Source organism: Myxine glutinosa, chromosome 8 (genome assembly GCF_964187855.1).
Source record: "Myxine glutinosa chromosome 8, kmMyxGlut1.1, whole genome shotgun sequence".
NCBI classification, from domain to species: domain Eukaryota; kingdom Metazoa; phylum Chordata; class Myxini; order Myxiniformes; family Myxinidae; genus Myxine; species Myxine glutinosa.
The window spans coordinates 147,829,354-147,843,437 of record NC_136268.1 but is presented as its reverse complement, the minus strand read 5'-3'; the positions used below and the strand labels follow the sequence as shown (position 1 = coordinate 147,843,437).

The 14,084-nt window shown below is 44.0% G+C and overlaps 1 protein-coding gene across 10 annotated transcripts in view; it reads left to right on the top strand.

Annotated features, from left to right (window-relative positions):
- The window catches only part of ZMIZ1 (zinc finger MIZ-type containing 1), a 338,869-nt gene that overhangs the window by 265,949 nt on the left and 58,836 nt on the right, over window positions 1-14,084 (top strand). For 9 of the 10 annotated variants that reach the window (XM_078783821.1, XM_078783818.1, XM_078783816.1 and 6 more), the window contains 2 exons: window positions 13,336-13,480; window positions 13,844-13,958. In XM_078783821.1, coding sequence (XP_078639947.1) covers window positions 13,336-13,480; window positions 13,844-13,958 — 260 coding nt within the window. Of the gene's footprint in view, window positions 1-10,691; window positions 10,773-13,335; window positions 13,481-13,843; window positions 13,959-14,084 lie in introns of those variants that run through there. The other variant, XM_078783824.1, reaches the window with a different exon arrangement.

The following is a 14,084-nucleotide window of genomic DNA, read 5'->3' as shown; positions in this document are numbered from 1 at the left end:
GGTTCCGTTTCCGGTTTCTTGGTTCTTTGAGCTCTCCACGGCATCGAAGTTTGAGTGTTTTCCCGTTCTTGTCTTTGTCAAATTTCCACTGGTTATTTTGCTGTGTACGTGTTATTGTGTGTTTCTCGTTGGTGTTGGTTTGTGGTTCGAGCAAACTTGTGTGTAATTAATCGTTTTCTGGGTCGTACCTCGTGCGCGGCCTGGTGACTTGGGGCTTCCCTCCCCCCGTCGGTGTTTTTTCGGTTTGGGTTATTTCCTTCGCTGTATTGCTTGTTTCTTTTATTTTGTTTTCTCCCCCTCACCTCACCTCCCTAGACAAAGAATTCTATATTGATTCTTTCTCTCCTCCTGGACACGTGCTTGTTCGCTCTCCTCCTCGTCTCGGCTTGTGCCCCGCCCCCTGTATCTCGTTTTTCTTCCGCCTCTGCTTCTTCTTTCTCAAATCCACGTTCTCGCTTGGAGACTTTTCCCGGATTGTTTTTCATGGTTTTCATGGTTCTGTTTGGATATTGTTGGAATATGTTTAAACCGCAGCCGTGATGCTGACGCCCCCCCCCCCCCCCCCCCCCCAGAATTTCCATGTTTTAAACGTTTCCCAGTGTGTACCCTGGTCAGGATAGGTACACCGTATCCCTGCGTGTCGTAAGAGACGACTAAGGGGGTTGGCGTCAGGAAGGGCAACCGGCCATAAAAACATTGCCTCAAAAAGAGAACCATGACAATTACAAGTACATATGGGCAGGGTGCAGCCCGAAGTGGAGATCGGTTTCTGAGGTTTGGGACATGGAATGTAGGGACAATGACAGGGAGATCAGGAGAAGTGGTGGAAGTATTGGTCAGAAGAAGAGTGGACATATGTTGTGTGCAAGAGACGAGATGGAAGGGAAGTGGTGTGAGAATGGTGAAGGGTAGGCAGGGACAGAAATACAAGTGTGTGTGGCAAGGGTGCCCGGAGGGCGTGAATGGTGTTGGTGTCCTGTTTTCTGAGGAGTTTGTAGAAAGTGTGGTGAGTGTGACGAGAGTGAGTGATAGGTTGATGATGGTGAAAATGATGATTGGAAAGCTCTTGGTGAACGTCATCTCGGGATATGCTCCGCAGGTTGGTCGAAGCGATGAAGAGAAGGACAAGTTCTGGTGTGCGATAGAGAAGCTGATGGAAAACGTGAAAGATGAGGAAGTTGTTGTGGTGGGAGGAGACTTGAATGGACATGTGGGAAGGAGTATGGATGGTTTTGAGGGAGTTCATGGGGGTTACGGATATGGTGTGAGAAATGGAGAAGGTGAAAGAATATTGGAGTTTGCTGATGGAGCTGATTTGTTGATTTGTAATACTCAGTTCCAGAAAGAGGATAATAAGCTTGTTACATACACGTCAGGTGGGTCGATGACAACCGTTGACTACGTAATGGTGCGTAGGCGAGATAGGGGGCACCTCCGGGATACAAAGGTGATCCCGGGGGAGGAGGCTGTTTCACAGCACCACTTGGTTGTCTGCGGCATAAGGGTGAAAGGTGCGAGGAGAGCTCGGCGGGTGAAGTACCAACCGAGAATGAAGGTGTGGAAGTTGAAAGAGGTGACAGTAAGAGAGGCTGAGTAGGGTAGAGGATGATGTGGTTGAGCTTGAAAGTGGTTGGATGTCAATGAAAGCTAGTCTGTTGGGAGCCGTTGGTGAGGTATGTGGATGGACAAAAGGACCACCGAGGCACTCGGAAACATGGTGGTGGGATGATGAAGTTGGAAAGAGGATTGACGAGAAGAGGAAGAAGTTCAAGGAGTGGCAGAAGGCGAAGGGTACGGGAGCAGAAACAGCAGAGCATGAAAGTTATAAGGCAGCCAAGAAGGCTGCAAAGAAAGAGGTAGCAAAGGCGCAGGAGGCATGTAGGAAAATGTTCGGAGAACGCTTGGATTCGGAAGAGGGTCAGAAAGCAGTATTCAGGATTGCAAAGCACATAGCGAAAGAGAGGTGTGATGTGATGGGGGTGAGTTGCTTGAAGGATGAAGATGTCGACAAATCGTTGTCGACCCAGATGGAATTAAAGGAAGATGGAAAAGATATATGGAAATGCTGTTGAATACAGAGAATGAATGGGATGGCAACATCGAGAGTAACCCAGTTTTAGGACCGGCAGAGATGATAACTGAGAAGGAAGTTGAGGAAGCGATAAAAGCAATGAAGAGTGGAAAAGCGGGAGGGCCGACGGGAGTTGTGGGAGATATGTTGAAGGCAGCAGGAAGTTGGGGTGTGAACAGAATGACAGAGATCTGTAATCTGGTGGTGAAAGAAGGCCGCATTCCAGTGGATTGGGAACTGAGTACCCTCGTCCCTCTATATAAGGGGAAAGGTGACCCTCTGGAGTGTGGCTCGTACCGAGCGATAACGTTATTGGAGCATGGAATTAAGGTATTGGAAAGGGTGTTGGAGAGGAGGATAAGGAAGAAAGTGAAGATCGACGAAATGCAGTTTGGATTTATGCCAGGAAGAGGAACGACAGATGCGCTTTTCATTGTGAGGCAGTTGCAGGAGAAGTACATGGAGAAGAGGAAGAAGTTGTTTCTTGGGTTTGTTGATCTGGAGAAAGCATTCGATAGGGTTCCACGCAAAGTATTGACATGGGCATTGAGGAAGTTAGGAGTGGAGGAATGGTTGATCAGAGTAGTGATGGCAATGTACAAAAGAGCGTGCACAGCTGTAAGGACGAAGGACGGGAACAGTGGTGAGTTTGAGGTGAAGGTGGGAGTGCATCAGGGGTCGGTACTAAGTCCACTACTATTTGTAGCTGTGATGGAGGTGCTGGCTCAGAACGTAAAGGAGGGTTTACCGTGGGAGTTGTTGTATGCAGATGATCTGGTGTTGATTGCGGAAAGTATGGATGGACTGAAGGAAAAGATGAACAAGACAACAAGTGGAAGGAATGTATGGAGACAAAAGGTCTGAAGGTGAATATCGGAAAGACGAAGGTGATGGCAAGTGGTAAAGCATGTGGTGAGGTGGAAAGAACTGGGAAGTGGCCGTGTGCTGTGTGCAGGAAGGGTGTCGGAGGGAACTCCATTCAATGTACAATGTGCGCTGAGTGGGTTCATCAAAAATGTAGTGGTCTGAGAGGGTCATTTACCAGTGTGGCAGCTACATTCAAATGTAAGGTGTGCACAGAGGGAGCTGCAGATGGAGGAAATGTTGAGTTGGATCTTGGAGACGGCGTGAAGCTGGAAGGTGTGAAAACATTTTGCTACCTCGGAGACATGCTGAATGGAGAAGGTGGATCAGACTCGGCAACGGTTGCTCGAGTGAGATGTGCATGGAAGAAGTTTCGGGAACTGAGTGGCGTGCTGATGAGGAGGAGAGTGTCACTGAAGCTGAAGGGAAAGGTGTATGCTGCATGTGTGAGAAGTGTTATGATTTATGGGAGCGAGACATGGGTAATGAACGTAGAGCAGCAACGAAGGCTGGAAAGGGTGGAAATGCGAATGGTTCGATGGATGTGCGGAGTATCGTTGAGAGAGAGGAAGACAAATGATGAATTGCGAAAGATGATGGGAATATTGCCTGTGATTGATGCTGTGAAGAGGAACAGGTTGAGATGGTTTGGTCATGTGTTGAGGAAGGATGAAAGTGACTGGTTGAGAAGAGTAATGGAAGTTAATGTAGAAGGAAGTAGAGGACGGGGAAGACCGAGAAAGACTTGGCTAAAGATGGTGGAAGAAGAAATGCGGGCAAGGGGGTTAACAAGGAGAGATGCAGAAAATAGGGCAAAATGGAGAAGATTGTCATGGGGACCGCAAGGCTAACCCCCGCTCTAGCAGGGAAAATGGCCTTAAAATGCATGTTGTTGTTGTTGTATGAAAAGCAGCCCAAACGGTCACCCCACCACCTCCAGCTTGGACTCTTGGCACTATACAATCTTTGTTGTAGGCTTCATGCACTTGTCTGCGCACTCGGACGCGGCCGTATTGACGATAGACCAGAAATCTAGATTCGTCACTGAAGATCACATGATTCCAGTGTCCTGGCTGCCATTGACGGTGCTCTCTGGCCCACTGCAATCGGCGCTGGCAGTGTTGTCTGGTCAGGCGTGGCTTTCTCATGGGACGCCTGGCACGTTAGCCTGCTTGAACCAGTCGTTGGTTGACTCACCTTCTGGATACAGGCACATTTGTCAGTTGCTGCCACTCAGCCCTAAGCCGATTAGCTGACTTGGTACGGCCATTGCGGACTAACCGGTGCAACTGGCGATCATCCCTCCTTGTGGTTCTGCAGGGACGTCCTGGTCTCGGTATTGGAGTAGGGACACCCCTCTGAGCATTTCGTTTCAGGATCTTTGACACCTGACCTTGAGTGATGCCATACTGCCGAGCAATAGCACGCTCTTTCATGCTGTAATTTCGTAAAGCCACCACTCCATGACAAACAGCATTGTCGAGTTGACGGACCATCTACAGAGGAAGCGGCAATAACATTTGGAGACGTGCAGCAGTTGTTTTCCACTAATACAGAACGCAACAACCCTTGTATACCCGACTGTGAAGCCAATCGTCAAATGCACCTGTCCGTACATTTTGCCACGCCACCTGTGATATAATCCTGTTGTTGACTTCTTGCTGCGACAGACAATCAGTGACATGGTTCTTTCAACAAATAAATCACCAAAGTGGAAAAGAAACTCACCAGATTGATATACTGAGTTCAGAAAGTAAACCCAAGTGAAGAAAAAAAAAATGCCATATTAAATGCCAAGTCTGTATATCTGTGCAGTGTCTGTCTTGTGTTGTCATTGAACTACTCCCTCAAACTTTTGTGAAATCATACTATTCCAACTTGCCCCACGGCGGGAGTATGCGCTCTACTGAGTGGCGTTCTAGTTCTAAATGTTTCACTTGTGGTGTGGCTTGTCAGGGTAGATTAGAGGTGTGTGCACTCTCCCCTGAGCTGTCTAGCCTGGGTTCAAAGATCAGCCCAGCTATAAATAGTCACCCTGGTGTTTCACATATGTGGCAAGGCATCAATGTGAGTGCCTCAGATGGTTGTTAAGCCGGATAATCCATCTACCAGCACTGGTCATTCGTTGGTGGGCGTTAGAGATCTCACGTGCTTTTGTGAAGATGTGCGTCATTGCCTGAATATGGGACAATTTACGGTGTCACCAAAAATAATTTCCCTGAATATGGGATAATAAAGATTATTATTATTATTATGGCCGGAGCCCTGAACAAATTACAAATTCCAGCTACTACCCTGTGACGGACTGGCGAACTGTCCAAGATTGGTTCTAGCGTCAACGCCTTTCTTGATTTGTCGTGAATGCCCTGAAGCTCTGTCTAGAGTGTGGGCCTCGACTTATCGTACATGCCAAGCCAGCACAAGCCATCCAGGAAAACCTTACATTGCAATTATTGCAACAAAATGGAAAGGAAAAAAAAAATTAAGCCCTCATTATTCACAAATTTTGGTACCAATTGTTAACGACAGGGTCTGTCTGAGTTGGCGTTATGGCCAATGGTGGACCAACGTATGATTAGACATACAATAAATTGATATTAATCCACAAGCCTGCACATTTCCTTCCTGTCCAAATACTTTTGGTCATATAGTTTATTACCTCCGCCACCGAAGGTGGATGGAGGTTATGTTTTCACCCCTGTCTGTCTGTCTGTTTGTTTGTTTGTCCGTTTGTGAACAAAATTTCTCAATAAATTGTGGACGGATTTGGACGAAATTTGGCAGAGATGTAGCGTATGTGACGAGGACGAAATTATTAGATTTTGGTGAAGATCCGGATCCGGATACTAGAATTTTAAAAGTGATTGTTCATCATTGGGAGATCGGGCCAAAAACGATACATAGCAGGATATCTCAAAAAGTTGTGGACGGATTTGGACGAAACTTGGTGGACCAAGGTGGTTGGGTGTCTGACAAGGACGATTCGATTCGATTTTGGTGACGATCTAAATATGGATTCGGATATGAGAATTATTTAAATTTTTAAGTGAATCTTCACCATTGGGAGATATCGGGCCAAAAACGATACACAACAGGATATCTCAAAACGTTGTGGACGGATTTGGACGAAACTTGTTGGACATGTTATGTGTGTGACAGGGAAGAATCGATTAAATTTTGGTAAAGATCTGAATATGTATTCGGATATAAGAATTATTTAATTAATTAATTGATTCTTCACCATTGGGAGATAGGGCCAAAAACGATACACAACAGGATATCTCAAAAAGTTATGGATCTATTTGGACCAAACTTGTTGGACATGTTATGTGTGTGACGAGGAAGAATCGATTCGATTTTGGTGAAGATCCGGATCCAGCTAGTCGAATTTTTTTTAAAGTGATTCTTCACCATTGAGCGATATGGCCAACCAGGTGGAGGTGTGCTGTCTACTGAGTGCCGTTCTAGTTCATATGTGTAATTATCTGCTTCTTTACGATAACCTGGGTGCTGAAGGCAAAACTGCCCAATCACACTTGTGACATGTTGTGATCACGTGTGTTGGACTCGGACTTCGACAAGACAGGCGTAGCATCACATGTTGTCTTACTTTTATAATTCTGAATATATAAATAAAAATGGAGTCATCACGATATGAGGAAAAGGTGTTGGTTTGGTAAGCTGAGCACTTATTAATGATTGAATTGCTTGTTCTTTGTCGCCTACTGTCCTGGGATTGAATGTGATTGGAGACCTGGCTCTAACCAAATGCAAGTCAAGATCCTTTAGATTACCGACTCAACCCAGACCGTGTAGAATGTTCTCAAGTCATGTCTTTGTTCATTTTTTTAATTATTTTTAACGTGGAAATGTTTGCAAAGGAGCATTGAAATAACCATTTTGTTTGAAATATCATTTTGAGTGCATGAGTATTCCCGCAGGATCTCTCTAATACATCAGCCCTTCGAGCTCATCCCTGGGGTCTTTGCAGGTCTCTTGTCGAGTTCAGCACAGATGGTTAACGGTCCGTACCCATACTGCTTTGGGAGGATTATCTTATTATTTTGCTGTGTTGCCGAGCGATGGGGAGAAATGGCAAGGGCATGGAATGGTCGGGGTGTCTGGTTGCCATGGCGCAGTGTGGGCAGCGTTCCAATGAACCCATTCCTGACTGTGCGTGAGCTAACCCTCCTCACCTCGCTCGGCATCTGCACTCGGTAGGTGAGAGGTCACCCTGCCTTTCTTGGCGTATGGCAATGTACATATTACTGTGTGTATGTGTGTGTGTGTGTTTTGGCTGAGTGGAAGATGGTGGAAGTTGGGAATGGTGCCATGAATGAGGGTGGTGCAGCACTGAACATGTACTGGACAGCCATCGTCTTTGTCCTTCGTTTGTGGGAGTTGATAAAACTAAAGCAAATAAGGTTTAATAGTTGATGTTTCAAATCGTTTAAAAGAAAAAATGCAATTGAAATCGTTTGTTTTTACATTTTGTTTTTGATGATGAACATGGTTGACAGGAAAGGGAAGGGAAGGGAAATGGCGTGTTTTAGGGAAGAAGGGTGGGAGTGGTTGTGGGAACGCGGGGTGAGGGGTGCAGTGAACAGCGAGAGGAAAATGAGGATGGTACATTGGTACAACCGGCTTGCATGGTCCTTATCATGATGTAGATTCCAGTGAATTAAGAGAGTCACTTTTGTGACGGAATGGAATTTTTATGGTGTTCTCACAGGCCCGATGCTTCGAGAACATGAATCGCAACGTGGCGACATAATGATGACAGCACGACCAGTTTGACAATAACGGTTTGACGTTCTAGGGGTTAAAGTCGTGATGTCATGGAAGGACTGCGTGGTTATAGCAACAAGTGCCCACCGTGCCAAAGCCCCTCGAGCACTTACCGTACGCTGGGTGTACACACCCAGGCCAGCACGAGTGCCGTGGAGGCACAAACGTCATGCGGTGAAGTAATGGACACGCATTGTGCTGGGGCTCGGGGCCAACGGAAGCGAACCGTGCCTCGTTGATGTTGTGCGCAATATTAGGTGAGAGCTCCAAGGGTAAGAGGAGCCAGTGGAACGAAAGGAGACTGTACTGCACTGCTGTAAAAAAAAAAATTGTACAAAATCCTTTTTGCATTCGCACGACTGTGCGGCAACATGTTACATCTTGTAATGTTACATCTTGCAACTAATGTTACATCTTGGAAGCTTGTGGTGTTTTCACCGCTCAGGAGAACCATACGATCATTGAGATTGAAAGGTCTGAAGATTTGTTTATTTGTTTATTCGTTTATTTTATATTTTCTAAAATGAAAGACGGCATTCATGATGTGTATGAGATTGCCAGCTTGATGTAGTGGATCCCAACGACGGCCTGTTTACACCACCAACAGCCTTTTGAAAGGAACTGCAGGCCACCTGATCCCACTTACTTTCTTAACGATTTGATCAAGTCATCTTCTCTCGTTTAGAAAGGTGAATACAACTCATGTACGTTGCTGGTCGTGAAAACACTCCGCATGAGAGTTAAGATGCACCAGCGGGTCATGCAACACGTTTGTCGAGTTTGAATGCGTACAGGGATCGCCCGCCACTACATGCTTATTACTTATGATTTAGGGATTGAATCATGGCCTTGCAAGCGGTCATCTGGCTGAGCATGTTCAGCCTCTACTGTTTCCTCAATCCATGCTTCACCAACTCAAAGCCATGATCTGGATTTTGTTTTAATCTTGGTAATTAATTTTGCCGTCATATTAGGGATCAATATACCTCAGTAATCTCAACAAAGGTGTTACATCATCAGGATGGTAGATATACGTGTTATCTAATATATAAAGCTCTTTCCAACCACCGACTCACTGATGTATAAATGTATCGTGCTTTCCAGGTGGTGTAGAAAAGTGAAATTTCGCATTCCGATACAACTCAAAGCCAGTATCCCAGGAAAAATCGCAAAATAGTCGGAGAATGTCCGTAAACCAAAGTATTCGCGAATAAGAGGCGGCCAGTGCAGCCTTGCTCTGCTCAAGGCAGGTCACGTGACCTAAGACAATGGAGTTTTCACTTGGACTGGCTGCTCGGACATTTCACTTGGACATTCCACCTCTTATGTTATAACCTTTGCCGTATTTACATTAAGAAATACTGTAGCTGTAAACTTTTAAATGAAGAGCTCATTCTAATCACTAATTCTGGATTTGCTTGTAGTTATTTAGCTGCTTACAGAATGCAACCACATTCCAATTGATCAAATATATAACGCTTACGTTTATTATGTATGCATGTGGAGTGTACCCCAACTTGTGCTTTGAGGAATGATTTGGGGTGTTTTTAAGCCTGAACGCAGACCATTTTAGGTGTTTAACATCACAGCATTTTTACTGTGATGGCTCTTTTCAGGAATGTCACTAAACTGATTTATTAATTTTTTTCGATTTATTTTCTCTTCTAGTTGCTCGGACTGCATTCTCGTCCATTTTCTTTGTGGTGTTACATTTTCTAATTGCACTTCCAGTTATTTCTTTTGTAGCAAAGTGAGTCAGGGGTGTATTTTTGGGATTCCTCTCTTCAGGCTCTTCATGTTAGAGGGGAAGAAGATCAGACAAGGAAAAAGTTTGAGGCAGAGGTGCGGAGAAGGATTCAGATGGGTGTGAATGTGTGGAGGAGAGTGTTGGGAATAATGACAAACAGAAAGATTTCAAGGAAATTGAAATGGAAGGTTCTGGGTCAGGAGGATTGTGGGAGTGAAGAGGGTGGATAGAAGGAGGACGGATGAACTGAGGAGGAGATTGTTGTGCAGATGAGCTTGATGGGGAGATTAGTGAAATACTGGCTTAGATGGGCTGGACACTTGGTGCAGATGGGGGAAGAGAGAATGGGAAAGAGAGCGGATCGGTTGAAGGAGCAAGGTCGGACGAAAAGTGGTAGACTCTGGTTGAGATGGGAGGATTGTGCGAGTCGGGATATCTGTAAGGTGTGGGTGGTTGGAGGGTGGAGAGAGTTGGCCAAGGATAGAGGAGGGTGGAGGAGTATTGTGGTCAAGGCCTGGCAGAAGCTTGGTACCATTGTATCTCACCTGCTTATAAAGTGAAGAGGAGGAGGAGAGAAGAAGAAGGCTGCCTCTTTTTCAACAGCAAACGTCTAGGGAGGGGCTGATTTTTGTGGAACATTTTGTGAACAGCAAGTACTTTTCTTGCTTTGTTGTCACACCTGTTGATTTATCCTTGTAGTTGTATGAGCTGCAACAATATTGGAACACTGGCACTGCTATCGGATTTACAGGTTTGGCGTCGTTTGTTGGGTGGAGGTATTTCTTCAGGATTGGCCATGTTAGGTGCAGATACAACCTAAGGCAGATCATTTGTGGCAAAGATTCTCAAGCTTGCAAACTCTGAAATATTTGTATAACTTTTAGTTTAGACGCAATTGTGATGCTTTTCTAAAGTCCATTGGATTTTTTTTTCATTTCTTGCCATTGCCTTTCCTGCTGAAAACATGCATCGGGCACATTTTCCATCACACATAGTCAGAATTCCATTCCGATATAATCGGAGCATTGTTTCACCAAATTGAGCAAATTGTTTTGTTACATTTGTCATCTTTTGGGGCAAATAGTTTTGGATCAGCCATGTAAAGCAGTTGTGTGAGTTTGGTCATTACCTTGGCATTTTATTTTGTTGGAAGTTGGATGATATTTATGTCCTTTGTCATTGTGATCAATTTGCTGCAGGAGTCCAAAGCCAGGGAGAACAGCAGAGGGGAAAGACTATCTCATTGGAACATTCCAGTTGTTTTAACACCGAGGATTCAAATTCTTCCTTCTGAGTAATATAGTGCGTATCACAGTTCTCCTCCACAAAATCAATTGCTTGAGTCAAATTTAAAGTTCCACAAATCCCTATGAGGCAGGAACTCATGCGAGTTGCCGTTGAATGCCTTTTTGTAGTTTAACCATGTTGTTGACAGTTTATTTGCCCCTGTTTTTTTTGGGTTTTTTTGTTGTTTTTTTTTTTGTTTTTTTTTTTTAAACAGTTTTCTTGAAGGCTTAGTTGATCCTTCATTTTTGTGGTTGTTACCTCTGCTACCTAAGGTGGACTGAGGTCATGTTTTCACCCCTGTTTGCCCATCTGTCTATCTGTTTGTCTGTGAGCAGGCTATCCCAAAAAGGTGTGGACAGGTTGGGTGTGTAACAAGGACAAATGTATTTGATTTTGGTGAAGATCCGGATCTGGTTCTACATATGAAAAGTTTTTTTATTTTTAAGTGATTCTTCATTGCAAGATTGGGCTGAAAACTATATATATTTATATATTTATATATATAAATATATATATAAAACTATATATATTTATATACGAAGTACCAGGCTATGCTTCTGCAACTTAATAAACAATTCGTGGAAGACAATGACATTCTTTTGCTCCTTCAGCTGACAGTTTCATTCAGTTTCAGTAACAAGCACACGCACACACACACACAGTAACACACACATACATACATAGTAACACACATACACACACAGTAACACACACAAACATAGTAACACACAGTAACAGTGTTTGAAGCCTTACCGATGGAAAGTCATTCCTGCCTTTGTTTGTCCTCGTTTGTCACGATTTGTGCTCCCGTCGGCAGCACACGACGTCATTTTGCCTTAAAGTACAGTAACACACACACACACACACACACACACACACACACACACACACACACACACACACATAGTAACACACAAACCGGCACCGATCCCGTATACGGTATAGCGAGGTGCGTATATCTATCACCGGCACCGATCTCGAAAATCAAGATGCGTTTTACCTGACAATGTTAAATAATAATAATAAAAAATCTTAACCTCGCCAACAACGCCATGTCGGCAACCATCCATTTCATCAACCATTACCTCAACCAACCATCCATCCACATGTCCATTTTGGCGATCAACACAGTTTACAGGATCGTTTTCTCACACGCCAACTTTATATATGAGTATATACCACCGTATATCTATCACAGGCACCAATCTCGTACAGCGAGTTGCGTTTTACCTGACAAAGTTAAATAAATAAAAAACTAACACCAGAACAAGATTCCCAGCCTTGCTTAAATAAATGCATATATACACTTAGTTATAAAATCGCAAGATATGGTAAATTTTGTCAGATTTCACTCCAGATTTGGACATTATTTAATCTACAGCATCCAACCCTCATATTTGAATCCAGATTTTGATGATATGCTTCAAGTATGTAATAATAATAATTGATCGTGTTTCCAAGGCACGGCACATTTGAGTAGGCCGAAACAAAATGGCGGCTTAAGAACTCAGCGAGGTGCAGTGGGCTGACCAAGATGGCGGGCCGCCATATTGGTAAGCCACCACATCAGGTTTTTTATGAGCACCTCGTTAATCTTCAAAAAGGGTGTTATAACCCACCCAAATGCCAAGTTTTCATCCTTGCAATCTGTTGGAGGTCCAGGTGTATGCATACAAAGTTTGGGGCTGCTAGGTTTCATGGTTTTGGAGTTATGGAGGAGACAGACGGACGGACACTGCATTTTATTATTGTTTATATATATATATATATTACGATATGTTACTATATATTAAATATATAACAATATATAATGATAGATTTGAGATGTAACTGAGATTGTTCTTCAGTGTTACTGTTGAAGATATTAATAGATTTTTTTAAAGTTGATACTCAATGTTTCTCCTTTTCCATGAGCTTTTCAGGCATATTGCGCAGAATATGCATGACAGTCAATGATGATCTCCCCAGTTTTCTGTTTCTTTTGTTAGTCTTGAGTATAGCTCCTGTTGCTGTTGAGGTAGACAGCACTATTGCAGCTTTTGTATTTTCTTTGCTCTGATGTGGAGCTCTGCTGATTGTGAGGTTAAATATCTTCATCATTAGAGGAGATGCTGGCTTTATTATGCTTCTTCCTTTTTTTGCACACAACCTGGCTGCTTACTGTGGCCTCAGGTTTAGGCTTCAGCCTATGAGGAGTCTGAGTCCCTCTTACATCTCTCGTGAGAGTCTGAGTTCATAGGTGAACCCTCCATTAAAGAGGGCTCACCATTGTTGCTTGGTCGTAGACAGCCATGTGGCTTTCCTCACACTGCTATAGGGCCCTGCGTGTGGGGATCATCGAGGACACTCAAGGATAGTTGTTCCAATGAGGTAAATGCCCAATAGAGCTGTGCATTTGGTCACTGGCTTTCTCCTTGCTGACTTGCTGAACAAACAGCTCATTATTTGCTCAGGTCACAGTATACAAGGGGATGCACACTCACCAACATCCCCAAATTATTATATTGTGTGCTTTCTGTGCAGGTACCTCTTATTTATGTTTCACTGAAACCCCTCATGTGCATGTTGCTTCTCCCAGCATTGTTGTCATCGTGGTGTGAAGAACTTGGCCGCCTGCTCCTGCTACGTCACCAGAAGAGCAGGCCGGGCGAAACACCGGGCAAGTTACCCCTCGGTCCGAGTATGAATGCCATGAAACCTGGCCTGCCACCAGGGCCTCACGGGTACATCCTTTTGACCTAATTCTTGCTTCTTTTTACCCAGAATCCTCTCCTAATAGTTTTCTTCCTAATTTTTTTTTCTTTTCTCACATTCATCTCAAATACCTGAGCCATTCACAATTTAGTGATGCATTTTTTTGTCTGAAAGATTTTGATTTTGATTTTGTCTGAAAGTTGTTTGACCTGCAAAATGTTTTTGGGTTTTTTTCAATCATGTGTCTCTCCCAATCATTATTTGCACCTCTGGTAATGCTATGCAGACATGGTGTAAATTTAATGGTATAAAGTGTTAATAACAACTGCTTTGTGAATGACTCTACTTCACCTGCACTGCACCCCTCTCTGTCTTGTCCCTACCTACCCAAGGGATACTCCTTTCACGTACAACGAAGCACTTCCCTGGCCACAGAGTGGAACACAGCCCGGCTCCTTATCTGTTGTCACTACAGTGTGGGGTGTAACAAACACTACGCAGAGTCAGGTAACGTTACAAGAGTGGTAAAGCCATTTTGAGCAACGTAAAACAATCAAAGTAACCACCACATTGCATAAACTACTGCACTTTAGCCTCAACATAGTAAAATTGAAGATGGTTTATCATCCTTGT